This window comes from Homalodisca vitripennis, chromosome 2 (assembly GCF_021130785.1).
Source record: "Homalodisca vitripennis isolate AUS2020 chromosome 2, UT_GWSS_2.1, whole genome shotgun sequence".
Classification (NCBI taxonomy): Eukaryota; Metazoa; Arthropoda; class Insecta; order Hemiptera; family Cicadellidae; genus Homalodisca; species Homalodisca vitripennis.
Genome location: NC_060208.1, coordinates 152,196,256 through 152,223,059, shown reverse-complemented (window position 1 = coordinate 152,223,059; position 26,804 = coordinate 152,196,256). Strand labels below are relative to the sequence as shown.

The 26,804-nt window shown below is 35.6% G+C and overlaps 1 protein-coding gene across 5 annotated transcripts in view; it reads left to right on the top strand.

The window, feature by feature from the left end:
• The window catches only part of LOC124354917 (insulin gene enhancer protein isl-1), a 121,266-nt gene extending 96,553 nt beyond the window's left edge, over positions 1–24,713 (top strand). Inside the window, exons 5-7 of one of the 5 annotated variants that reach the window (XM_046805724.1) lie at positions 3,108–3,302; positions 21,861–22,045; positions 22,979–24,713. In XM_046805724.1, coding sequence (XP_046661680.1) covers positions 3,108–3,302; positions 21,861–22,043 — 378 coding nt within the window. In that variant the 3' untranslated portion in view covers positions 22,044–22,045; positions 22,979–24,713. Of the gene's footprint in view, positions 1–3,095; positions 3,303–21,860; positions 22,046–22,978 lie in introns of all 5 variants that reach the window. The other 4 variants (XM_046805726.1, XM_046805723.1, XM_046805725.1 and 1 more) reach the window with 4 other exon arrangements.
• The last annotated feature ends 2,091 nt before the right edge of the window (positions 24,714–26,804 follow it).

The window sequence follows — 26,804 nt, the reverse complement described above, 5'->3', positions numbered from 1 at the left end:
GCCATATGGAAATGAAGATTCTTGCAAATATTTCAAGACTCTAGGTCAGTTCGAGATATTGTCGGACATACCGAAGGCTAGCATTAACAGTTTTTAATTTTATCTAATAATGTTCTTTAAAAAGAAACTTAATATCAGTAGTGTTTAACATTAAGAAATCCATCAAAAATCTCATCCAAATATTTAGAAATTGGTATTTCCTAGCATTAACGCGTATTAATCTTAGCTTTAGTGAGGATTGCAGCAGACTACTTGACTCCCGAGACGTCACCAGCTCCTCCATTGTGACAAGTATTTAATTAACAGTCGCTTATCTATAATCAAACATTGCACCAGACTGAAGGTGATAATGTTGATTAAAGTAGGGCAAATAGCATCTCAAGACCGACTGATTGTTAATTACTAGACAAACAGAGCATTGTTTATCACCTGACCTGTTCTCGTTATCATCACAGATAGGACAACACGAGGATAGAGTGGATGAGTCAGATAGTCGTATCTCGAGAGCTCTCCACCTGAGAGTTTCGCGATTTTGGCAACAATCTATGCTAAAGTGTAAAAATCTGTTTTGGTACCTGAGCTCTACGAGTCTTTGTTACAATATTAAAACTGCATTTAATCAAGGATGTGTTTTCGGGACAAATATATTTTTTTATGCTAGATAAAAACTAGACAAACAGAGTTTTTGAGAATATTTCCGTTTACGTGTGTCCGTGCATTTTTAAGTTGTGTGTGTATTTTCACATAATCAATCAAAACTAGTTTCTTAACCCGCATAGGCAAGAAAAAGTTATTAGACACATATTTCAGAATTATTATTAAAAGGATTAAATATTGTACTGTGTAAAATGCAGTATAAAACGTTATAATTAATATCAAACCTCAAGTAAGTGGAAAAGTTAAAGAAAAATTGTACCTATACTTTTTAAAGGTTAATTGTGATTTTTATCATATTCTCCTATATAGCTCAGTAAGAAACTAAGTACCCATAACCAGGATAAAATTTATCTTGGTTAGGTATCGATTAAAAATATAAAAAATCGATAAAAAGTATCGAATAGTTATGTCAATGAAGGTTATTCTTTAAAAAAATTACACATTCATAAAGCTCTAGTTCTCTCACATGCATTAATTTAAAAAAATATTCAAATAAAAAAACAACGGCTCCAAGTAGGTACCCAGAGGCCGCCCCCACTGAGGAGTTAAACCGCTGTGATATCTGCCACTTCATTGCCATGAGCCCACTTGAGCCAATTACTTCAGGAGGGTAGCTGCGCCCAAACCCTTATTGTGAAATCAGGTACTTAAAGCCATAAGGGCAATTCACGGCCCCCACTTGAGACGCGACATCGCGCCGACTAATACGCTGTCATCTCCGCTCATTTCACCGGATAATCGCCCACTCTCCCGGTCCCGGCTGACTCAAGTGTGAAACTTAGTTTTTACACGAACGTACAGAACGGAAGCGGTTCTAAATGCGTTTCAAAGGACACTTTTATGCGTCCGTAATTATCACACAGAGAATGTATACGCCGCACATAAATAATGTAACCACTGCAATTGTCATTACTTTGTCACAGTTGCGCACAAAATGACGCCGGTAATACGTAGGGGCTAATCCGGCTGATGAATCGTTAATTTATTTCGCTATCCGACCACAAAGCAATTTGTATCTTCACTGAGCCGAGTTTTGCGGCGGTTTGTGAAACTATTTGCAATAATAATGCCGGTTCCAATAAGCGAAATGATGGTTCGCTGTTTTAATCTTACAATCCTGCTGATGCGTTCGTTCCATATTCAAACAAATCATAGCTTTATTCGATCGTTTTCGATGATCTCACGTCGATTACGTATGATAGTTCCGTATTGTGTTTACAGATAGTGCGAACAAGCAATCAAGAACTACATTCAGTACTTAACATTTCGTAAAATAAGTTAATTAAACCTCAATTAAAGTACGATGCGATGGTGAAGAAATGTAATACCACATTGATTGCAATAGTGTAACAAATTAAAATATAAAATCAAAGGGAACATTGTATTTTAGCGCCTTTTTCGCTCAAAACAGAGAAAGTTAATAATTTTATTACGTAACAACATAAAATATATCGATGTTACACATAATTTTTAATATTTTCAACAAAAATAATGAAATATCGTGAACTGGTTCGCTTGTTTTAGTGTATAGGTCAAATATTTATCTAAGTATATTTAAGTATTATAGAGTTTTAATCTGTTACTTTTTTAAGGTGCTATTTTATCATTTTACCATATACATTTAGGTATTGTATTTCTGTAATTATTTAGTTTTAATGCCTTACAAATATATAATAAATAATTAGTTTGATTAGTTTGTTTTCTTTCCTCTTTTCACTATTTTGAAGGCGGATGCTTATTAACATCATACTCTTATATATAAATCCTTGTATATGAATTATATTTTACATTCGTCATCTTTTTTCATATACATTCGTCTATTATTTTTTAGTATACATGTGTTAATACAATATGATATTTTTATTTTTGTGACATTTTATACGTTTTAAAAACTATTTAAATTCTTGAGTTTCTTGCTGCATTATTATGTTGCGTTGAGATTTTGATCCAGTTTTTAATTTCGATTGATTTCCAACGGCCTCGCTAAAACCGCTTTATTGAAATCATTGATACAACCTCACCTAATTAAACACTATTAGGTGGCACACCGTCTTTCTGTCTTACCTATGGACATTTTAAATGACTTTTGATCTAATGCATGTTATGATTATACACCTGGAAGGAAAGTAAGCATATTGGGGAAGAGTTGTCTCTTCTTATGCACAATTTATTTATTCACAACTGCTGTCTAATTCGTATTTATTAGCATAAGATGAAACCCAGGCAGTTACCAATGCTCAATATTTTGTATAAATTATTGTTAATATTTTGTATAAATTAATGTATGTAAAAAGTACGAAACTATTAATCTGTGACTTGTTAGATATATACCCACCTCATCCCTTACAGACCTTGTTCCAATGATCTGTTAACCCCCCCCCCCTCTGATAACAGACACCCAGTGTGTTAGAAGGTGTAATCGTTTTCACGGTGTCCAGGACGGTCGGAAGATGGGCTACGGCAGCATGCAAGGGATCCCTATGGTGGCCTCGAGTCCTGTACGCCATGAGAGTCCCCTGGGAATGAACCCCATAGAAGTTACCTCGTACCAACCTCCGTGGAAAGCGCTCTCAGACTTCGCTCTCCACACCGACCTCGAGCGTATGGACGCGGGGGCTCCGCCCTTCCAACATCTGGTAAGTCAGGTGAGTTCCCAATGTCCATCCTTATAACAATTCTATATGCTTCATTTTTATGTTTTTTTTTTTTTCAAATTTACCTTAAACTTTCCTTGATATTTTTACTTATAAAAACTGCAGTTTCGGAAATGTATTGTTTTGAATTTGTGCTTCTTATAAGAGTAAACACTCCAAATTTTTAACTGAGCAATCATTGTTTAGTTTGAACAGCTATCCGGATAATTGTAATTAAATTTTAAAAGCGTAGACAAAAGAATTGCTCAATTATATTTCGAACAGCAGCTCTTCAAACAAATCTTGGATGTTAATGGACTTGTTAGCGTATGTTAGGGTGTCAGCTCCATTCACATAAACGCATTTTATACTACTGAAAGTTTAAAAAAATTCCAAAATTATTTTAGAGGTTCTTGTAGCTCGAAGTTTGCCTTCCTCTTGAGCATGAGGGTTGGGTATCAAAAGACCCTAAGGGGATCACAGCTCGATTAGTACAAATCCTTGTTCACCCGAAAACGAACTAGTAGGCAACTAATTTACTACTGTGGCGTAATACAAACCACTCTTGGAAGTCCGATAAAAAAAACACACGAAAATGAATTATTAAGAGTTTTTATAGAATGCGATTCAATTTCCGGCACATTTATAATGTTGTCCATCTTAGAAACTAAAATATCTATTCTATTGGGTATCAGTTGTTTAAACATTTAATTTTTCTTCTTATTGCCTAAGAAAGATATTATACATTATAACATCCTGTATTTATGCCTACATGTAAATGGAATATAAAGTACGCCTATATTATGATCACGTCAACTATCCGTAATTCTTAGCCAATTGTAGTCAAACTTTATAGTTAGCCTGTCCTTTTCCTAAATAGTTCTGTAAGCTGAATAATTGATCGTATACGGAGAGTAAGGTGGCAAATGAGGTTTTTGCAACTGTTCAATAAGTAATGAGATCATTAAAATTAAAATTCATATCTCAGTTGTTGTCTATAGCAGAAACAAAGCAGATTGTTTAAGTATTTTGATATCTTTTAGTTTTACAATAGAATATATACGAGTATTTTAGAAACTTCGAAAATTTAATTACTGGCGTTATTTTCTTCTCGTGTAAAATTATAAATAAATTCAAAGACTTTCGTGTTATTTATATACATGAAGTTTTTTTTATTGAGAACATTTGATCTTAAACCTACAAATCTAGGAATAGTTTTTTATCGCGAGTAATATTCCTCTAATGTCAGATAACAACTGTTTATCAACTCTGATCATGCAGGTTGCATGAGCTCTCTATCAGTTACTCATAATTGGGTGCATCCGCATGATCCGAGCTTGGCAATTTATTATTAAATTGCTTAAGAATTATTAATGTTTTAACTATTACTATATTTCTGCAAAATGCCTAATTCGGAAGAATCCATGTAGGCATACCATAGGAGCAATCACAACTTAAAGTTCATGAAAACGTAAAATTTTTTAAGGCTTTACCATAAAACACCATTTTAGAATATTTAGTAAATACAACAGTTTTATCTTAAATCCTTTAAGTGGCACTGGCATTAATATTGGTGCTAATCTCGAGGAGGAAACCGTTCTAAATTTACAATTTTTATAGTTCGCGATGTGTTGAAACAGTATGAAAACTACAATGGAACAAACTAAGACAAGCTTCAATCATTTTGTCTTTGTGAATCGTTGCAGTAGGTCGCTGTTGTGCACAGTAAACTACCTCAGTTAACTGCTTTAAGCAATTCAGGTTCGATACCCTTCCATACAGTCTGCAGCCAGATCAAAGTGAATTCGGGATTAGACGTGATTTGTTTGTGGCCAACCTAAACCTTCCCCCCCTCCCGCCGTCAGGTCCCTAGGGACCTCTCTCAAACAGACAGACAGTCAGACACATGTTTTGTTAGGCAACCCAATTTGAATCCTTCCAGTGGAAAATTGCCATGAAAGATTGATTAAATGTAAGAGCGAGTAGGCGTGTAGTTAGGAGGATAAACGCTTCAAGCTTATTCTAATCACGTGACTTTTTATATATCTATGCCCAGTGATCCTATAACCAACTCAGTTCTCGTATTAGATTACCTTATGGAACTGTAACAATAAAATTATGGAAATTTGTCGAACTTAATGCACTATAACATATTATTGGTCACTAGAAATATGTAGAGAGAAATTAGTTTTATTTTTATCCTATTCCATGTATTATAAAAATTCTGAAAATTATAAAATCTTTTTCTTAATTTGTATATAAACCTTTTATTATTATAGTGTCAAGACTTATATTGAAAACGGTGTAATTTTTTAAAATTGTATTTAAATTTAATCCGCAAAAGTAAATACATATACGGTGTAACTGTAATTTGACTCCAAATTTTATTATAAGTACGGCCATTACTGTAACATTATTGGTTGACACAATATTATTGTGTTATGTCGACATAGAGGCGTGTAGTAATTAGTTATTATAGAATATGAATTCATTCATAATTTAATTCTTTAATTATAGCGAACGTGATTAAATTGATTTTGCAATACAAGAATATTAATTATTAACAGTGTGTTATCGTATTATCTTTGAACTGCATTACGTCATTTACTTTTAACAATAATTGGAGAATCGTAATTTAATGACAGTAAAAAAATAATAAAAGCACTGAGAGGGTTAATTTCAAATGGCATTGTTAATTGTATTAATATAAAGTAAAAGAGCATCAATAAAATTTTAGATCGCCTATTGAAATGACACAATTTTATCAAATATTTTAAGTTTATCATAATACACTATTTTACCTTTTCACTTGCAATTTTCTTTTCAGTCAGCATTTGTATTTGCAATTTGAATGTGATAATTAAGAACTTGACATAAACTATTACAAATATTTGTAAATATAAATAATTATTCGTAATCCGTGATATTTGGCAATCTCTAAAACTAGTAGGCCTACAGTAGTTAATTGTTTTTATTAAGTTTTGAAATATATCAGTTCTTCAAACTAGAGAGTCTGAACATTCAGTCGTTGATATTTTACCTTGTTTGTGTCTTACGCATGTAGATGTTACCCTCCGGACCAATACAGTTCTAAATTACATAAATACGAGTTCAATTTATCGGTACAGTATTATATAAATTGTAAGATTCATTTTGTTAATCGTGTATGAATACACTTTACTCACACAAAAAGAGGGATAAACAAGGAACATTACGTATCACGTGTGTTGTTTTACTCGATATTTATCAATATACCCGTATTACGTGTACTAGTGTACGTGTGCGCGTGAGTGCGCGTGTGTGCGCCCTGCCTGGCAGGGTGGGGGTGGCGAGCAGCTCTACCCGGCCGAATACATTTGCATAATGCTGCCCATGTCCGAATGATTGGTACGCTCGCTACAGCACATAGTCCGGCTCTGTCCCGTAATCCATTGATTTAGAGCGACATTCATACTGTAATTACGCAAAACGGGAGAGGCACGGGCTGGCTTTTCGCCCGTGGATTATTTTATTACCCAGTTCACCCTCTGACATCCCGAGCCGCGTCCCGCCCACTCCCGCTAATGTAACATCCGATACACGGGAGTTTCGGGCGGATTAGAGTTACCCGCGTCCCTCAGCTACGTATTAACAAATATGAAATCATTTTCACGAGACACTCTTTCACTGGGCAAAATCCGATAATGTTTATTTTGTCTCCTTGTAGATGTGAGTGAACATTTAATGTTTCGTTGTCACGCTAACTCGCCTAATCTGCATGAAATATGATTTGAAAATTATTTAGTGTATCGCATCAATGTTTAGTGATAAATCCTTTTTATAATCTTTAAATATTTATAATCCGCTAAATATCTTACTTACAATCTTACTTTTGCAGTCTTCTTTCATAGGTTGGGCAAATTTGATAATGTGTATTTTATGCTGTTTTGGCAGCATTTAACGTTAACTATGTGGATTAACTGGGTTAATGTCGTCACTTTCTTTTTTATTTACGTTTGTAATTCGAGTCACCACCAGTTGCAGATATGGTTTAATACTAGGTAAGTAGTTGTACAACTGTATATTTGGGAATATGAACTTCAGTGCTGATAATGAGAGAATTTGAAATTAATCGATGCTTTGTCTGTTCCTACCATAACCTAATGATACCAAATACCGTAATAACAAATTCGTCACATTTTGCTCAAGATTCACAAAGTGAGCACAGTATGTTAAACAATTTTGTGTCTCGACTACAAGTTACAATTGGTTCTTATCCACCCCCATATTGAACACGAATGTTTCTGTCACCAATGTTGGCCCCCCTGTGTCATCGTAGCTCCGGTATTTGCTGCTGTCAGCCACAGACCCGGTACAATGGCTGCGGCGATGATGTCGTGTTTAATTTGGCAACGAAGGTGGACTTCCGGGCTCTGATTGACGTGGAGTGCATTAGCGCTGTCACTGGCACACGGGCGTAAACACAACGTCAACACGCCGTTCCGCCCGCCTTGTTTATCGTGTCAGCTGCTCCACAATGGACCAGTGATACCAACCACGGAAACTGTAAAATATAGCGCTTCCCGTGATACGTATGAAAGTTTTAAACCAAGATAAGTTGGTGTCTCGTTCTAATTTCCATTAAGTAATTGATTAAACACTAAAGGAGGACGAATTTAATTAAAGATCTAATACAGTACATAGATAATATTGGTACATTAAATTTGCTTTAATATATACATATTATGTAATTATATATTTCATGTTTGGATCTACTTTTTTGAGAAAAAAACTATGACAACTTAATTGAACTTTTATAATGATTACAATTGTTTAAATAAGGTATATTTTACAGATCGCAATCAATTGCATACCTTGATTTAAAGCAGAATTTTTTGTATACAAGTTGTTCTTGTATTGGAACATACAGTTAAATAGAATCTTAGCGTTTACCATTAACTAAAGTTCAGCATACTAGAATATTTACAAATTGAAATGTCTTAAAAAATTGAGGTGTAAAACTTTTAACCTGCTTACATTAGAACATTTGAGAAGTTTGTTTTACTTCTCCACAGGATTGGACATATCTCACCGGGAATGCAATTAGAAGAATTTAAAAGTGCCTATCCACTGTTAAGAACCTTTCTCAGACGAAAACAAAGCTAAGATTTAAACGTATCTCTTACTTGGAAGGAAAATCAATCGTGAACCCTCTAAGGGTGTTTTATTGTGGGTCATCTTTTTATCTAAATAGCCCTAAAAGCCCGGTTGGGATCAGGGCCCGTAATCCAAAAAGGTGTCAGACGGGTTAAACCCCGTGGCGCCTGTCGCGGCGGCATCAACTTGGCTACTCGCTCCTAATTGCCCACAACCAACTTTAAGTTGCCATCCAAGTTTTGTTATCACTGAACTTTTAATGTAAAACTTTGTGGTGTAATGGTGGTTTCTCAAGTTCTATATCATTCACGTTCCGCCATCGTTCTTAGTTTTTGCACTTACTGTAGTTGTATGTAATGCAATTTGTTCTATAATTTTACTTAAGCACTCTGCGCGGATATCTTTGACAATAAACGACCTAAGATAACTCTGAAATGATTTTAAAATTATAATTTAAGTTTAAAGTGTATGCATTTAATGTAGAACAAAACTTCTTTCAATGACATTATCTCATTTTGCAAACTTAATAAAGATTTAAATGGATCGTTCTGGTTTAAACCAGAAGATCCATGGCAATGTTATTATGATTTTTTAATAATTTATTAAAAACATGCCTTCCTAAAATTGATTCGACGTTGTCCGTCCGTCTTCCGTGTGCTCTCGGACCGCGTGCTTTATCTGTGCTCTCGACCGAAAGGTCCTAGAGACATAGTTTTCTCTTGATCTAAGGAAGAACCCTACTGATTTAGGGTCAAGACTTCAAATGCTAGTCTGCCCATATATCTGTCCGTCTATCTAATAACTCTTGGTAGAAAGGTCCTAGAGACTTGAAACTTGGACATAATTTTCTCTTGATCCAAGGAAGTACCCTTGATTTTGAGATCAAAAGATCGAAGGATAGTCCACCCGTCTGCCGCCTGAGCGATAAATCATGATAAAAAGAGATTTTTAAATTGTTAATTAGGTTCCCCTTGGTCCAAGAAAGAGCTCTATTCATTTAGTGGTCAAAAGGTACAAACAGTACGGCTGTCTGTCTGTGCGATGACATATTCCTTATGTTCCGTCGAGTCCTTCGATTTGCACGGGTTTATCTTTGAAACCTGCTATCAGAGATATGTTCAATGCAGTGTTCATCATTTATGCTTGGTATTGGTTAAGACTTTGCATGTACTTGTTGTCCATACCAGCTAAAGACCCTTGTCTGGACCTCGCCAAATCTGTGCCCGAAGAGAGGCCGGTGAAGAGTTAACCAGTCGCGGCCATCTCAGTGATGGATGCCCCGGATAAAGGGTTGACAGGTCCCTACTATCTGAGCCATTAGAGAGCTAATGGTGGGGGCCCAGCCCGGCGCGGCGCCACTCTCAATAATTATTGGGCATACCGACACGGGTCTCCCACTCGCCAATCGCCCAGTGACAGATCGTCTTCTGTTGTTCAAGTACTGGATGCTGACGGAGTCTCGATGTAATCTCGCCCTGTGTGTACACATTGTAATGGTGGGGGCCCAGCCCGGCGCGGCGTCACTCTCAATAATTATTGGGCATACATACCGACACGGGTCTCCCACTCGCCAATCGCCCAGTGACAGATCGTCTTCTGTTGTTCAAGTACTGGATGCTGACGGAGTCTCGATGTAATCTCGCCCTGTGTGTACACATTGTAATGGTGGGGGCCAGCCCGGCGCGGCGTCACTCTCAATAATTATTGGGCATACCGACACGGGTCTCCCACTCGCCAATCGCCCAGTGACAGATCGTCTTCTGTTGTTCAAGTACTGGATGCTGACGGAGTCTCGATGTAAACTCGCCCTGTGTGTACACATTGTAATGGTGGGGGCCAGCCCGGCGCGGCGTCACTCTCAATAATTATTGGGCATACCGACACGTTTCTCCCACTCGCCAATCGCCCAGTGACAGATCGTCTTCTGTTGTTCAAGTACTGGATGCTGACGGAGTCTCGATGTAATCTCGCCCTGTGTGTACACATTGTAATGGTGGGGGCCAGCCCGGCGCGGCGTCACTCTCAATAATTATTGGGCATACCGACACGGGTCTCCCACTCGCCAATCGCCCAGTGACAGATCGTCTTCTGTTGTTCAAGTACTGGATGCTGACGGAGTCTCGATGTAATCTCGCCCTGTGTGTGTACACATTGTAATGGTGGGGGCCCAGCCCGGCACGGCGCCACTCTCAATAATTATTGGGCATACCGACACGGGTCTCCCACTCGCCAATCGCCCAGTGACAGATCGTCTTCTGTTGTTCAAGTACTGGATGCTGACGGAGTCTCGATGTAATCTCGCCCTGTGTGTACACATTGTAATGGTGGGGGCCAGCCCGGCGCGGCGTCACTCTCAATAATTATTGGGCATACCGACACGGGTCTCCCACTCGCCAATCGCCCAGTGACAGATCGTCTTCTGTTGTTCAAGTACTGGATGCTGACGGAGTCTCGATGTAATCTCGCCCTGTGTGTACACATTGTAATGGTGGGGGCCCAGCCCGGCACGGCGCCACTCTCAATAATTATTGGGCATACCGACACGGGTCTCCCACTCGCCAATCGCCCAGTGACAGATCGTCTTCTGTTGTTCAAGTACTGGATGCTGACGGAGTCTCAATGTAATCTCGCCCTGTGTGTACACATTGTAATGGTGGGGGCCCAGCCCGGCACGGTGCCACTCTCAATAATTATTGGGCATACCGACACGGGTCTCCCACTCGCCAATCGCCCAGTGACAGATCGTCTTCTGTTGTTCAAGTACTGGATGCTGACGGAGTCTCGATGTAATCTCGCCCTGTGTGTACACATTGTAATGGTGGGGGCCCAGCCCGGCGCGGCGCCACTCTCAATAATTATTGGGCATACCGACACGGGTCTCCCACTCGCCAATCGCCCAGTGACAGATCGTCTTCTGTTGTTCAAGTACTGGATGCTGACGGAGTCTCGATGTAATCTCGCCCTGTGTGTACACATTGTAATGGTGGGGGCCAGCCCGGCGCGGCGTCACTCTCAATAATTATTGGGCATACCGACACGGGTCTCCCACTCGCCAATCGCCCAGTGACAGATCGTCTTCTGTTGTTCAAGTACTGGATGCTGACGGAGTCTCGATGTAATCTCGCCCTGTGTGTACACATTGTAATGTGATAGTAATCCTCTTACACCGGCTTACACAGCTCCTGCAGACTACATTACAGCGGAGGCTGCGGGCTTTACGGTTCTACCCGAGCCTCTGAGCCCGATAGTGTAAGATTGCGATAAACAGTGATCCAGTGATAATCAGCGTCTACTAACACCGATTGTAGATGGGGGTTTGTTTGTACAAGACAAATCTGACCGTAATCCATTAGAGAACGTAGTGATCATCAGATAAATAAAATTAAAATGGAAAATTTAATACAAAACGTAAGCAAAATCGTTTAAAGGGTTGGAATCTGGTGTAAAATATTACTTAATCAGCATCTAATTGAATTAAATATTAATTTACTAATCATACATAAATTTTAATACTAAAACTATTATTATTAGTAGTAATATTATTTGACTAGTCATTTATAAAAAGGTATCCTAAATGTATGAAACAGTTTTATCATCTGTTTTACCTAAAGTAATATTCGTTATGAAATATGAAAAATAACAGTTAGTAACTACTCAGCCAATTAAGGGGGAGAGGGGAGGGGGAGTTCTTATCAATCTCTGTCAATAAAATCATTGAAATTATGATATTTGCTATTTTTAATATATTAGAAACTTTTAAACAACGTAGCGGATCATCCATGTTGTATTTACTAGTGAATTCCGGACTAAGAGCCTAAATCTGTCTGTTCGAGTCCTGATGCCTCGTCAAAATTTGAGGGGTCGGACTAAGAGCCCAAATTTACCAACTCGGATCCAACGCTCTATGCATTGTTTATCCTATCCGAAAACATAAACTTATTCATCGACTAAAGTTTTAAAAGTGTTATACATTGATCAAATAAATAATATAATCAACAATGATAATACATGTACGACTTCACAATTGATTGATAACTCGGTAATGAAACAATCTGTAGCTTCTACAAGTTATTCGATGACTTAGATTTTTATTCCAAAATAAAACTTAAGTGATGTAGTTCTTTCTCATATATCTTACATAAGTTACAATTATATTTCAACAAGATTTAGGAACCCATGAAGCATACTAACTAGGCTATATAGTTGTATTTTTCCATAAGTAGATTATAAATATCAAAGAAGAAAAAATCCAAATAATTCATACGCTTCATAAACCAAGTATTATTACAATGCCTTACCTAGTCCAAAAAGCCAAAACAGAAAATTAGAGAATGCATGTCTTTTTTCAATCATTCATCTTATTAACATATTATATCACTTATAGGTTAACGATACCACATTGTAATCAGTTGTGTGGATCATAAGAAGGATCATATTGAAAGAAGACTATTGCTCAAGAGGCTCACAAATGTCATTTCTGTCAATCTGCTTGTCCATAAAAAATCTCGAAAATTTAGGATCTTTAGACTAGACCAGAATGGTTATAGTCATATGATATTTTAATATGTGATATAGTAACACATCTAGCCTAACTATCCGCAAGTCGAACAATTTTTTCATCTGTAGACTTTAAATTTCCATGAAACTTAATTTCTACATAGACAAGAATGAGTTATATGAAAGTGCGTCTATCCATGGGACTGGGCACAGTGTCATCACTCAATAGGCTGGCACAATTTCTCTTTGGTCTGCTGCGGGGATGTACATTTTTTGTGTCTGGTTGTATGTCTGTCTACAGACCATCTCAAGAATTAAATGAGCTATAGAGTTAAGATACCCCGCGGACTGAGGGGATGTACATTTTTTGTGTCTGGTTGTATGTCTGTCTACAGACCATCTCAAGAATTAAATGAGCTATAGAGTTAAGATACCCCGCGGACTGAGGGGATGTACATTTTTTGTGTCTGGTTGTATGTCTGTCTACAGACCATCTCAAGAATTAAATGAGCTATAGAGTTAAGATACCCCGCGGACTGAGGGGATGTACATTTTTTGTGTCTGGTTGTATGTCTGTCTGCAGAACATCTCAAGAATTAAATGAGCTATAAATGACTTCTCACGAAATTTTGTCACGCTAATGAGTGATTAGCTTCAATAACGTCCAACCAAATTCCAACATTTCAAGGTTGCATATTCCTCATCATATACCTCTTTCTTTTCTATGTAGAAACGAGGTTTAAAGCAAAATTTAAACTCTACAGACGATCTTTCTACAGATAGTTTGACACATGATACATTCAAGTTTTATTTCATTGGTTTAGTTTTCGTAGCAGTGTTTAAATAATAAAAGTTCCTGGAAGGTAGAGAGGGTAAAACAACGCATGAGTACGCTGAAATCGAATTTTTCACCGATTTGTAACATTGACTTTTTACTTTTTACTTGTTATTTATCTTTTTACTGTATAAATAAACAACATGTGAAATATGTCGCATGTTAAATTATCATACGAATAATTATACCTACTCAATTGTTCACAAATGTATTTACCTGAGATTTTCTCGTTCGCATTACAGTAACTTATAGGACCAGTGTAAAAATGTTCACTAACGTTTAGTCAAATCCCAAGGAGTGACATGTACTATTGTCAAATTGGATATTGCCTATAGAAATGCTTCTTGTGAAATTTGAAGTCTACAGGCCTGGTATATCTAAACTACGAACGAAAAACTACATATCTTTATTTATCTATTCTCTCTTTTTACTTACTCGACAGTGACAATAATCCAGAACAAACACACAAGGCATCTAATGAAATTAGTTATTCTGGAATTTAATTAAAAATTATTTAATTAACTGGATTTTTTGAAGTTACAGTTTGAATATCCTTTACTTTAGGAATTAATTAGTGCTCCATTTTGTCCTAAAATGCACTCTTCATCTATCTTCAGGAGTAAACCATATGAGACTTGCATACCCTTTGCTCTATTTTTGGTTAACCTTCTAAGGAAGGGTTGTAAACCTATACAGACTGTCAGACCCTTGTCAAAATGTAGGAGGTTTTCCGTGAGTTTTGCAATCTGTCTCGCCCTTTTGTGCATGGTCGGACATAGAATCCATCGGGCTCTCCGTCCGATGGGATAAAATGCAAGGAAAATAAATGTTGACAGTTTTACGACATATGCCTTTAATCGGATCCTATTTACTTGCACAGAATAAATGTTTAGCTCGTATTATTAATTCTACTTATATATAACTATTAGGTTTCAATTTTGTTGTTGAAGAAAAATAAAAATTGTACCAAATACAATAAAGTTTTCTTTCTCTTATTTTTGAAACATAATGGGAACAATTCTTCAGCCACATAAATATTGACAACTACAAATTCCCGCAAATACGCTTTCGAATTCTAACCGAATTTCTTTCTTAATTCCTTATTATTGAGGTGGAAGGAATCATAATTTGGTAATATCAGTGGCAATGCCCTAATTTCGTATAATAACGTAAAATGCTTCTTTGTTGCCTCTATTACCAACACTTAATTTAGTGCTGAGAAAATTAAAATTTAAGGAAAACATTTTGCTGGAAAAAACTTTGTTGGTATTATGTACTACAATTTCACTTTGCCAAAAAATTGTGATTAGCAAAAAACATTTTTAGTTTGATAAATTTCGTCGATTACTTTACAAATGTTTGTAATTTAATGAAAAAACATTATAAATTTAATATCAAACTAAAGTGTGTATTTAATTTATATTCTTTTATACGCATATCACTTTTTATAAACTCCCTTTACTGATTTTTTTATTGTTTCTAGTTACAGAAAAGATACATTGGCTTTGATTTCTTATAATATATATATATATATATATATATATATATATATATATATATATAAAATAAAAAATAAAATATATATAAAATGTTTTTGCTTTGAAAGATTACTGTTATAATTTTACACTGAGCCACCTTAATTTGTGGGTTTCTCAGTCAATGGGATCACCCGAATTTGTTAATTCAAAGTTTACTGAACATCCCCGACCTTTTGAGCTTTGTGATATCCCGACTTTTGCACAATTGTACTTAATTAAGGGAGCCACTGGTCGATAAACGCTTTGGCCTCTAGAATATAAAGACATCCCACATAATCTAGGATTTTCTATTATTCTTGGAATCATCCAGCCTGCGACATGCCCAGGCTTAAATGGCTTCATAAAATCGTTAATCAATGAATTTTACCCACATTTTAGTCCATCTGGTCTTTGAGACGACTCTATCGAAGGAAGCTCTGAACTTTTGAATCCTCTGGCCTCCAAAATAATCGTCCTCTACCCACAGGAATCGTCAAACCCAAACCTGTATAATCTCCCAGACACTGGAAAATTCTAACTGGGTTTCTAAGTCTTTAAAGTAATTATTTTGGGCAAAAGCTTCAAACTGAAAGAATCATATTTTTATAAAGAAAGTATCGTCCGATTGAGCTGAAATGTTGCTGTTCAAGTACCTGAGTGGAGAGCATCACCAAAACAGTTATATGGCTTAAACAAAGGTACCAGTTTCGAATATCTTCATTCCAAATTGGAATGTCCTCTACTCATTATTAACTGGGATCTAAGTGAAGCATGTGGCATGAATTGACAGTTATTTTATCTGTGAATTTACAATTCACAGATAAAATAACTTTGTCAAAATATATTTAAAAAAATTTAAACACCGAAAAAGAGGGAAAACAAAACACCATATCATATAGCACGTATAAGTACACCGGTGAGTTTTCAAATCATTAAATTTCGAAGAGTTGTCAAAGTACCTAAACATAGGGTCCTAAACGTCTAATATTTATCTATTTTTTTTCTTTTTTTACATTTAATTAGCGATTTTACCGATTATTGTCACATATTTGTTTATAATTTTTAAATATTGCGTGGCACTTTTGATCCCAGGTCTTATTATCGAGTTACAGTAATTTAGAGTCGCGTGTTAGAGATTAGCCCATAGATAACTGAGTTGTGGTGGCGGGCGTGGAGCCGAGGGAGGGTTGTTGACTTAAGCTAATCCCCCACTGAGTGGCGCGGGCCTCTCCACCCCGTCACCGTCACCGTCTAGCTCATCACGGCCACTTTTTGTGCTATCAGACCACCGTGTGAGATCTGTCCTGTGCAAGAATGTCCTGGTTCAACTATAGGGGCAAGTACATTTACGTGTGTTTAAAACTGGATTACTGGATTACACTGTCAGTCTTTTTATTCACGCTGACTGTGATACAACGCTTGTTTACGTGTCTGACAGTTAGTCGTAAGCGTGTCAGAGTAAAACAATATTATCTGAGAACAAATAAAAAAAAATGATAACCCCCTCCATTTTGACCCCCTTCCCAATCAAAAGATCCCCCCTTTCTTAGAGGAAAATGCATCTATTAATATCAAGAAAAACTATACTATGTGTTTATACAATGCAAACTGTCTCTCGACTCGTAGATTAAAAGATTTGCAGTCCATAAAGCATAAATTTACGCTATCATGTAACCGGCGAGTTTTAATTTTATTATAATATTATGACTGGGCAATTTAATGCAGATAATACCTAGAGCTGTTGCATTGTGAAGCCATATATATTGCCATTAAAATAACAGTGAATATTCGTGCAAACTAATGTTTAAAGTGATAGTTGAAAGAATTGATTGATTTACTAATATGCCCACCAGATTCGGGCCTATGGACCCCCAACTAGTCAGTTTACCAAATTATAATATATCTGACAAAATAGACTTTGATGACATTGTTAGAGAATTATATAAATTTAAAAAGTGATTTTGTAAATCGTCTACTTTGCTACACAATAATAATTTTCTCATCCTTTCATTAGTCAAAAATTAATAAATTTTATTTTCAGAGCGCTTCAAATTCAATAAAAGTATTTTTCCTCAGTATTACAAATTGTTACCGCTGTGGAGGCTAAAATTAATTCGTTTAGTGGTAAAAAGCAATCTGAAGCTTCGAAAAGAAAGCCACGTGATGAACAGGACGATCGGACCAGGTAAAATAAGACTTCAACTGTTTGTAAACTTCTATAAATAAGGTAAACTTGAAGTTAGTGTGTAAAAGCAATGCCACGAGTTTGTCCTGCAACTTTGGCCAAGTTTGTTACAATGACGCGAGGAAGTGTGAGGGGCTAGATAACCACTTAGCGCAGCCCGTGATTTAATATTATGGGGTAAAATACGGCGGATTTTGTTTTTCTTTCTTCCCTTATGCTATTGGGGTGGTATTTTCCAACTGCTTTCTATCTTCCCTAAGTTCTTTCCAGAAACACAGATGGTTGAAGAAAACACACAGTAATTAACAACTTGTATTTTACTCTGGCCACCGGTATTCTAAACTATATACTTCTATCCCTGAACTAGATGCTTCAATACAAGATCAATTAAGTATAGTAATTGACTTTTTACAACATCTGATTTTCATATCATTCAAATATTTCGCATGATTTTCGTCTGAACGTAAAGAAACGCATAAACGTATTTACTTGACAGATTAATACAAACGCGGGGATTTTTACTACAGAAGGGAGTGTTTTTTTGCCAGATCAAATAAATATATTCTTCTTCATCTATATATTAACAGTGATCAGTCTTTTACTATTCTATATATGTAAACAATACTTTGCAGGATAATACCACTCGGTGGAGCAAATATTATTAGTACACAAAATAAGATGTACTTAATCGAGTATTGGGTGTTAGGACTCAGTTTTATTTCTTTATTACAATTCATTTATCGGGCCATTCATTAGCCAAATCAGTCCAACAGTTTTTTTTTTTAATTTCCTCGTAAAACAAATACACGTAACTGAGACTCTATTTGTTATGTTCAGAATAGTCAACTTGATGACAGTATAATAGGTTGTTATGAATTCTCTGGCAATATTTTAAGAATATAAACATAAAGATCAGAAATGCTTAGTTCACTGTATGTCTGTTTGTATGTGTTTCTTAGTTTTATTGATTATTTTTTATTTCATAAACCAGTAAAGGTAAAAAACTCAAATTTATCATAATTAATTTTATTGTTATTATATCATAAATTTATTATTAGTGTAATATCAAGAGAAAATTAATACGATAATAAAATATCACGTTTCAAAATGGTGGACGTTTGAAGTTTCTAAGGCTTGATACCATACAAATTAAGAAAATTTTTAAAATTTTGAATAATAATCAAAGTTGCTGAACCTAACAGCAAATAAGGGGAACATTGTTTATTTCATTGTTTATATTATTATCCTTGTAATGCACTGACTTAAAAAAAGAAAGAAGAATAAACTAAAAAGTAAATTAATATAGACATTAATCTAAGCATTTCTGACTCATGTTTATACTGCTATTTTTGTTTGTTTTGATAGAAAGAACATATCCTCAAAATATTACCGGACATTTCGTAAACATCCTGTATATTTATAACTAAAAGATGATGTGTTTTGATGGAAATGCCGATTGATTTATAGAACATAAGCTTTCCTTTTTCTTGCCATAGTCCTGAAGTATTTGCCTTAAACCGAATCATAGAAAGAGAATAGTACACAGTATTTATGTAAATTTAGACAGCTTAAATAATCACGATTAATGTGTGTTCTAATTTACTCGATTTCATTTCTCATTTCTGTATTTATGTATTGAATGCGGTTTCAAGTGTACAGGAACTCGGTATGGAGACGGTGTCGCCTAGCAACGGTAGTTCCTCATCCTCATTGGTGGAGGGTGGGCGTACTATAGCCTCGGACCGCGCACCCTTCGCATACCACCAGAGTAGTGATGAGGGTGATTTTCCCTCCTGAAACTGTAAATAAACTTTACAATTCTATTAACAATTAAATAAAACCTGTAAGATTGAAGATATGATTGGGCATTTTACTCTAAACGATATGATGGTCATAAAATTATATTTAGAAATTAACTTCAGAAACTTTTATCATTATAGAATTAATCATTAATTATGTAATAGCAGCTTGAACTTTATTTTGAGTTGCCAATAACAAATTCAATTTGAGTATCTTTAAAATATCATGACTATGTCCTTTTGGGGCGCAATTGTAACGAATTACTTAAGGTTTTTATGAAAATGTATGAACAATATTTTACTGATTAAACTACAAATTGCGCTTATAAAACAATTTTAATACAAAAATATCCTTCAGCGGGCACAACATTAAGAATAGAATTGGACTCACAACGTTTAAGAATAAATTTTGATAACGATTGGTGATTTATATAACTCCTTATATATTCCTAAAACTTTTGTATAACACAGCTTTTATACATTCTCTTACTTGTCGTTGTAGAGTGAAACTTATTTCTTTAACACGACTGCGACAGACGCCCCAATACATACTGGACGGCTAAAAGTTCAAAGTATCAATGGCTCAGAATAGACCAGCAGTGAAGTTGTTAAGTATTACGATCTTTTTGTTGTTTTTCTTTTAACTCCCCGATAGTCCTGTAGAACCTGGAGGTAGAGGTACAACAATGCCGGTTCGGTTTAGGGCCAATTAATTCCTTAGATGCAGCTTTTCGTAGACAATTACAAAATATTGCATCTCGCTCATTTGCACTGTTCATTCCAATTCACCTTAAATATTGGTGGAACTCAAAAGCGGGTTTGTCTATTTCAGTAGAGGTAGTTGTCCTTTTCCACCCTCTTTTTCTTTTGTTTGTTTCTTATTGTTTTCTATTTTGAACTCAGAGCCCAGCTGACCCGTATCTTCAGTCGGAGACAATTAATGTTGCTTGATATGAAATTCGCATAGATATGTGTCTGCTAAATAATCATTATTCGTCATCATCTCATCCTTTTATTACGTACATTCCATCTCATTATCAAAGCTTGCTGCGACCTTTATCGTTGTCAGCTGTAACGACCTCGCTGTTCAGACAGACACAGAAGCATTTCACTTGTACGGACTGATTGGCGCCTGCTCAGTAATTGAGACAGTAGCGGGCTGAGACGTGTCAGGCTGTAGGTGGGCCGACCAGATCAAACGTGCGTTACCGCTCGCGTCGTGCGCGTCCAGCCTGTCACTGTCGGCCAGAGATCTGATCGCGCGTCCACGACGTGACGGTGGGTCTGCCGGGCGTTGATAATTCCTCTACAGATAAGTACGTCAATCGTTTCACCTCTGATGCAGATTTGATTCGGTTCTTTTCGATACCGGTAGGTTTCCAGTTCATTGTTTTCCATATAGAATTGAGTGTTGGGTATTTGATTAGGAATTACCGGAAGGTTTGAAGCGATTCAGTCTCGTGGCGAGATTTTCGTGTTGGATGGAAGGACGCGTACTATCTAGGGCCAGATATCCTAGAGTTGGATCGATTAACCGACTCCGTGATCTGTGGTGTCAATTCTTTTTGAAAACTCTTCTTTATTCTGACTTGCAATGACTGCCTATGAGCGTCGTGCTTTATTACCCCACTTTCCCACGAATACCACATCCCGGATGGGTGCAGTAACTAAACAGCCCGAATACATTCCAAACTGCGTGTTTGCGACCTCGCTCAGTGTAATCTGTCTGGAACCGAGACGTAATATAAACTTATGGAACGAATGAGATCATAAATCAATACAAGCAGAGCGTGCTGTAATGTCGTTTGTTCCATTACTCCACCTCCACACGTTCAGGGCAATTCGTTTCGCTTTGAAAACCTAACCAAAGATTGCACAGCTGGGCCGCAACAGTAAATATCAATCTTCCGTTTTAATGAACCATTAAACGGGCCAAGTGCTTTTAATATAGTGTGTAGAATCGAGTATAAATCCAACGTGACATGAATGCGGTAGGCTTATTTGTTAACAACAGCAATGTTCTAGTAATGCCGATTTGCCCATATTTCCAGTTGTTAGAGAAATGGTTAAATTTTTAATTGATTTTGGTAATACCTGTTGTTTTGTGGTGGCAGTAGTGCATTTGTTTATTTAAATTCAACTGTAGTTCATTTAAAACCTTTCCAAAGATGCAATTACTTTAATATGCATTATAAATAATTTTACAATTTGAATGCTATTGGAGTAATTTGTTTGGTACTTAATATAATCTTTTAAGTAAACTATCAGTGATTTTTTTTATCATTGTACAGTGCTAATTTTGAGATTGATAAAGGTATTATTTTGGAATAATCATAATTTTACTATTGACATTTAAATTTAAAAATAATATTTGTTTTACAAATGTAGGTTATGAGATTACCGAAAAGCATGAGTCTATAGTTATAACCTGTTATCATTGGTATCAATGAGTATCATTTGTAGTTTTTACCTATTAGTTAATCCACAATTGTTTCTTCTAGATCTACGTCCGTTAAAGTATTTTATATACATTCCTAATGTCCAAGATATAGAAAACGTGTGTCTATTCGTAACTTGTCGGACACAATAATGTTATGTCAGATGTCGATGTTCCAGATGCACGGGTTCGAGCTGCACGGCGGCGGCCACCCTCCCCCGCCCCCCGCCCATGACCAAGGGCTCGGCCCCCCGCCCGGGGACATGATCCACCCGGACTCCGCCGACTCTTACGTCACCTACCTAGAGAGCGACGACAGCCTCCATCACGACGGCTCCAGCCCATAACGGTAAGTCACTGGAGAAAATCGGAAACATTTCTTGCCTCTTAAGAGTACATTGTAATAAAAGGTTGAGCATTCGTTTCACACATCGTAGGAGGTTATTTATACGCGTTCTCAAGAAAATCGCAGCTGTTGATGCTAACGGCTACGAGACTCTCCAGCTGCAATGTCAGATCGTAGAATCTCAGGTACTGGGGAAAATGCAGAAAAGTTTGAGACAGAGCAGGATATAACGTGTTGTATCATATTTTATATTTTAAGTTTTCCCGTTACTAAAATGATATAACTTGTTGCTATCAAAGATTAAGGCAGTAAATCTAAAAATAAGTCATTGATAACTTTGAAATCGTCCGTATTTGATAAAAAAGAGTGTGTGGCATTAAGTGTTTGTAACAAAGAAGGTGCGACATCTAAAACTATCACATACTCATAATTATTTAAATTAAATATTACTTTTCTCAAATAGAAAACAAGTTATACGAGTACATTGTAGTTCTCGGAAAGGTTTCCTAAAACGTATATTTAATGCAATCTCAAATATAATTAAAAATATATTTTAACAAGTCTGCAAGTTGAAACATTGAGGTTCATGACATAAAAATTACAAGTAAAACAATATATTAGTGCAACAATCAATGATTTTCTCTAGTGAACTTGTTTTTAAGAGGCGGAGATAAATATTGTAGACCTGGTTTTGTATCAGTATTAACACCTTAAAATGCATTTATAACTCTAATTTCAGCAAAGCCATTTATAAAAATTTAATTAATGTATAAGCCCGTAACTGTTATATATTCAATAAATTATTTTCGCATCAGCTGAGCATTAAATTAATTTCATACGCTTTCTTTAAGTTAGTCACTTGCATAGACTAATGAGTTATTTATTTTATAATATTTGTTCCACCCAGTAATTTATTTTTGCACTTCTTTGTTTCAGGTCGGAACCGTGACGGCCTGCGCATGTACAAAATCGTCTGTATATACGGCCTGATTGTACATAATCTCTGTAAATAGCGTGATATAGTGTAACTAATGTATCGATACGGTCTCCACGTTAAGATTTGGCTTCGGCATCCGAATGCCCACAACTACAAGCGGAAATGAGCTTTATTAGTTTTACTCTATGTAAATATCCTGTAATTTCATAATTCTGTTGTAAATCTAGGAGCTGTAAGAGTACGCGTTTATAATTTTCAACATTTGAAAGTTAATTAGCAATTCAAGTGCAATCAAAATTTGTGTCGTTGTAAATTTAACATAAATTATTTGACAATTAAAGGTTTTACATTATTGTACGAGTTTATACTAATCCTGCTGACTTTTACTTAGTTGTTTTGAAATATTTATATTTAAAAATTCAAATTTTTTTTATTTTTATTTGTTACTTGGTGTGATTTTGGCCTATGTAACCAATTATGCACTCAAAACCAACTATATCCACGATACTGTAGTCTTGTAAGTTTGAGTGCAAGCTTCTTTTCATCTAAACATTCGAAATAGAACCCTATTATAATTTGTAGCTGAAAGTTACAAAAGTACACTATCCTATGTTAGGGCAAGGAAATCGAAGCCAAAGCGTAACGTATACATTGTAACATTGAAACATCGATATTTAAATTATTCTGAAAGAGACACCGTTCTAGTATCATTTGATGGGGCAGTGTTTCATCTGTATTTCGACGTTGAAAACGTTTGTTTCACTTGTCCAGGAGTAGTGGAATGGTTGTAATTCGAGTTTTTCAAATTTTTTAACTTTAAACGTAACGTAGTCTATAGAAATTTGATATCGACTCGTCTTGTTTTAAGTGTTTATGCGCCACATTGTGATTGTTTTCATTACAAATATTATTATTGTTGGTGATAGTTCTTACTATAAAAATGTTTGGAATTGTACGAACCAAACGAGTCCAACCCCTTACTTTTAATTTATTGTAAGATTATATTAAGTTAATTATGCCATTAAAAGGCCGTTTTAATCAAAATTACAATAGTAGAACCTTCTTAAGTATTCATTTATACTGGTTATAAAACTAAAATTGTAAAGATTGTAAGTTGTAGATAAAACAACGAAATAGACTATGTTCCTAAACAATATATGTACTGACATTCAGTACTAGCAAGTCTGCTAATAATATTTATTTTAGTTTTAGAAACTAATTATACCTAATATATACATTATTATGGCCTAACAGAATAAATTGTTAAATTTTATTTTGCTAATTGATAAAAAAACGAACGCAAAGAATGTTCCATTGTATTTTTTATTATTTTTGAAATAACTGTATCGTCAATGTTTTTGAAATAGAGTTGTTAAAATTTTGTCTCTATGTGTCATCAAATTGGTTTTCATAGATACAAAAATAGTGTTGATGTTTGTTAACGATAAATATTAACTTTATGTCATTGTTCATAAATTAAAATGACCGATCTTGTAACTTCTGTACCAATTTTCACTTTTCTCCATTAAGAGCCTGTTATTTTCGTTCGGCCTTTTCTGTTGTTCATTTGCTCAGCTTTCACATTGCATTGTGATTTGACAGTTGTAGATACAGTTGTTGATACGTGTTGTACATTGTTCTGTACATATGGTTTGTACTTGAGTTGTTGTAGCACCTCTAGAGTGCCTGCCCGAGTCAATGTCGTCAACAAATAAATCAATATTAGTTGATTCACTTGCTGTACATTATTTATTTACCATTTACTCGATCCAAACGAGTGTCTGTTAACAGAAAATATGAATAGTCTCTCGTATGGATTACGTTGAACACGATGTTTTAACTATTGTCATTACGAATACATGTCATTGTTTGTTCTACGTTATAAATTAACATTTAACAATTTGTCTACCACATAGCGCAGTGTCCAATATTGTAAGCCTCCCCCTACATACTATTTATTACCTTTTCATAGTGAATACGTTTTATGTCAAAACTGCTCTAGTGTTAGTATATGTTCACCTTTTCATTACCATTTAAATGATGTAGTATTGAAATATAAATTGTTTTAGTGAACAAAAGTTAAGCACAGTTATCACACAGAGAAATTTGGAAAACTTTCAAAACGAATTTGTAATATAAAGCGTAAAAAGCTAACAGACCCAAAAATAAAATATTATCCATCTCACCGGCACACTAGTTTGCAACATAAGAAATAAATGTAATTAACTATTTATTTTCAATTAGCATCATACGAGTATGTGACTGTTATTGGGTACCTTATTTCCGTTTAAAAATAAAAAAAAACAATGGCTTAATTAAAAGCGGGGTTCGGACTATAAAATACTCTCACCACTTAACCTCGTGAAAAGATTAAAATAACATAATTACATTCAAAACTAAACATAATTTTATTTATTTAAAACATTTCGAAATGTTGAAAAGTTTTACGTCTCTTCAATAATATTCAGCATTACTCATAACGTTTCCCATTTGCCTTTACCAGTGTACGTATTCATTGGCCAAGCGTAGGGAGATCCTTCCCACAATAGGCTGTAAAAGGTACATTGTGTATGTGAATTGTTGAGTTCTTATGTTAAGTAATTTACATATAAATGGATACGCTCAAATTCCCAGTAGGGATTTGTTCAGTTCAAAAGCTTGAAGAGATAATCCAGTTTCGAAGCCTTAATGGAGGCAGTATGAAACTTATCTTGGAGCACCAAGAATTTTCTGGTCGCGGAGATGAGAGATTGTCCCATTTGCAATATCACGTGTTAACGATAATTCACCATAAGCATAAGAATACAAGATTACTCCCCTGATGGAGACTCCATTAAATTTGTCATAGAGCACCTTCAAGACACGAATAAGAGAATTTCTCGCATTTACGTATAACGACTGATTTTATTGAAACCTGAAGACGTTTTACTTTACATGCAAGATTTCCAGGCGATTTCCTGCTGAAGATACATGAAATATATCGTTGAGCATCTATATGGTGTGGAGATGAGAATTTCTCCCATTTACAATATCAATATGACTTTAACTTACAATAGTAACTGGTAGTATTTCAAGATAACTCTCCAGATCGAGGTAGCACGAAACTTGTCCTGAAGCAACTAGGATGAGAAGGGATTTGTCCATTGACAACTTGTTCCGTGTAATGCCCACATTGTAGACCAAGTGATACCTATTTTGATAAAGCACGAAAAATATATAAAGTACACAGAAAAGAATATCTTCCAGTAACTTACTTCCATTAATGGTTCCAAAAAAAGTATTGAAGTTGTTTTCATTTTCCTAAGTTAACCTCTTCTTGGAACATACGATAGCTATTTCTTGTAATAACGAAACGGGACCTATTTCTTAGACGGTAATCTCCATAACTATGATTGGCTCTAGTGTCACAAGTAATATATTCCTAAGAGGTAATGTTGGAGCTCACAAATGTTAAATCAGAGTCGCCAAACAAATAGAAATCGAAACCGAGTATCTGGCTGGAAATCGAGAGTTAAATTATATTTATATACTTAACTGGTGGTTGTATAACTGTTATTTACGGTCTGACTGTTGATTTTATTTCTGTTACGCTCTTTAGCCAACCATATCATCCATAATATGGTCAGAAAAAAGTATTGTTTTTTTACCCTTACGAATCATGTCCTTTTCGAATCCAACCAAAACCAGTTTAGCTGAAGATCTATTATTTTCTTAGTGTAAATCGATTACACGAAAAACTAAACTGTGTGTTTATACAATGTAAACTCTGCCACGCCATCTTTTGGGAGTTCCTTGGCTCTTGCCCTCTGGAAACATTTGAAACAT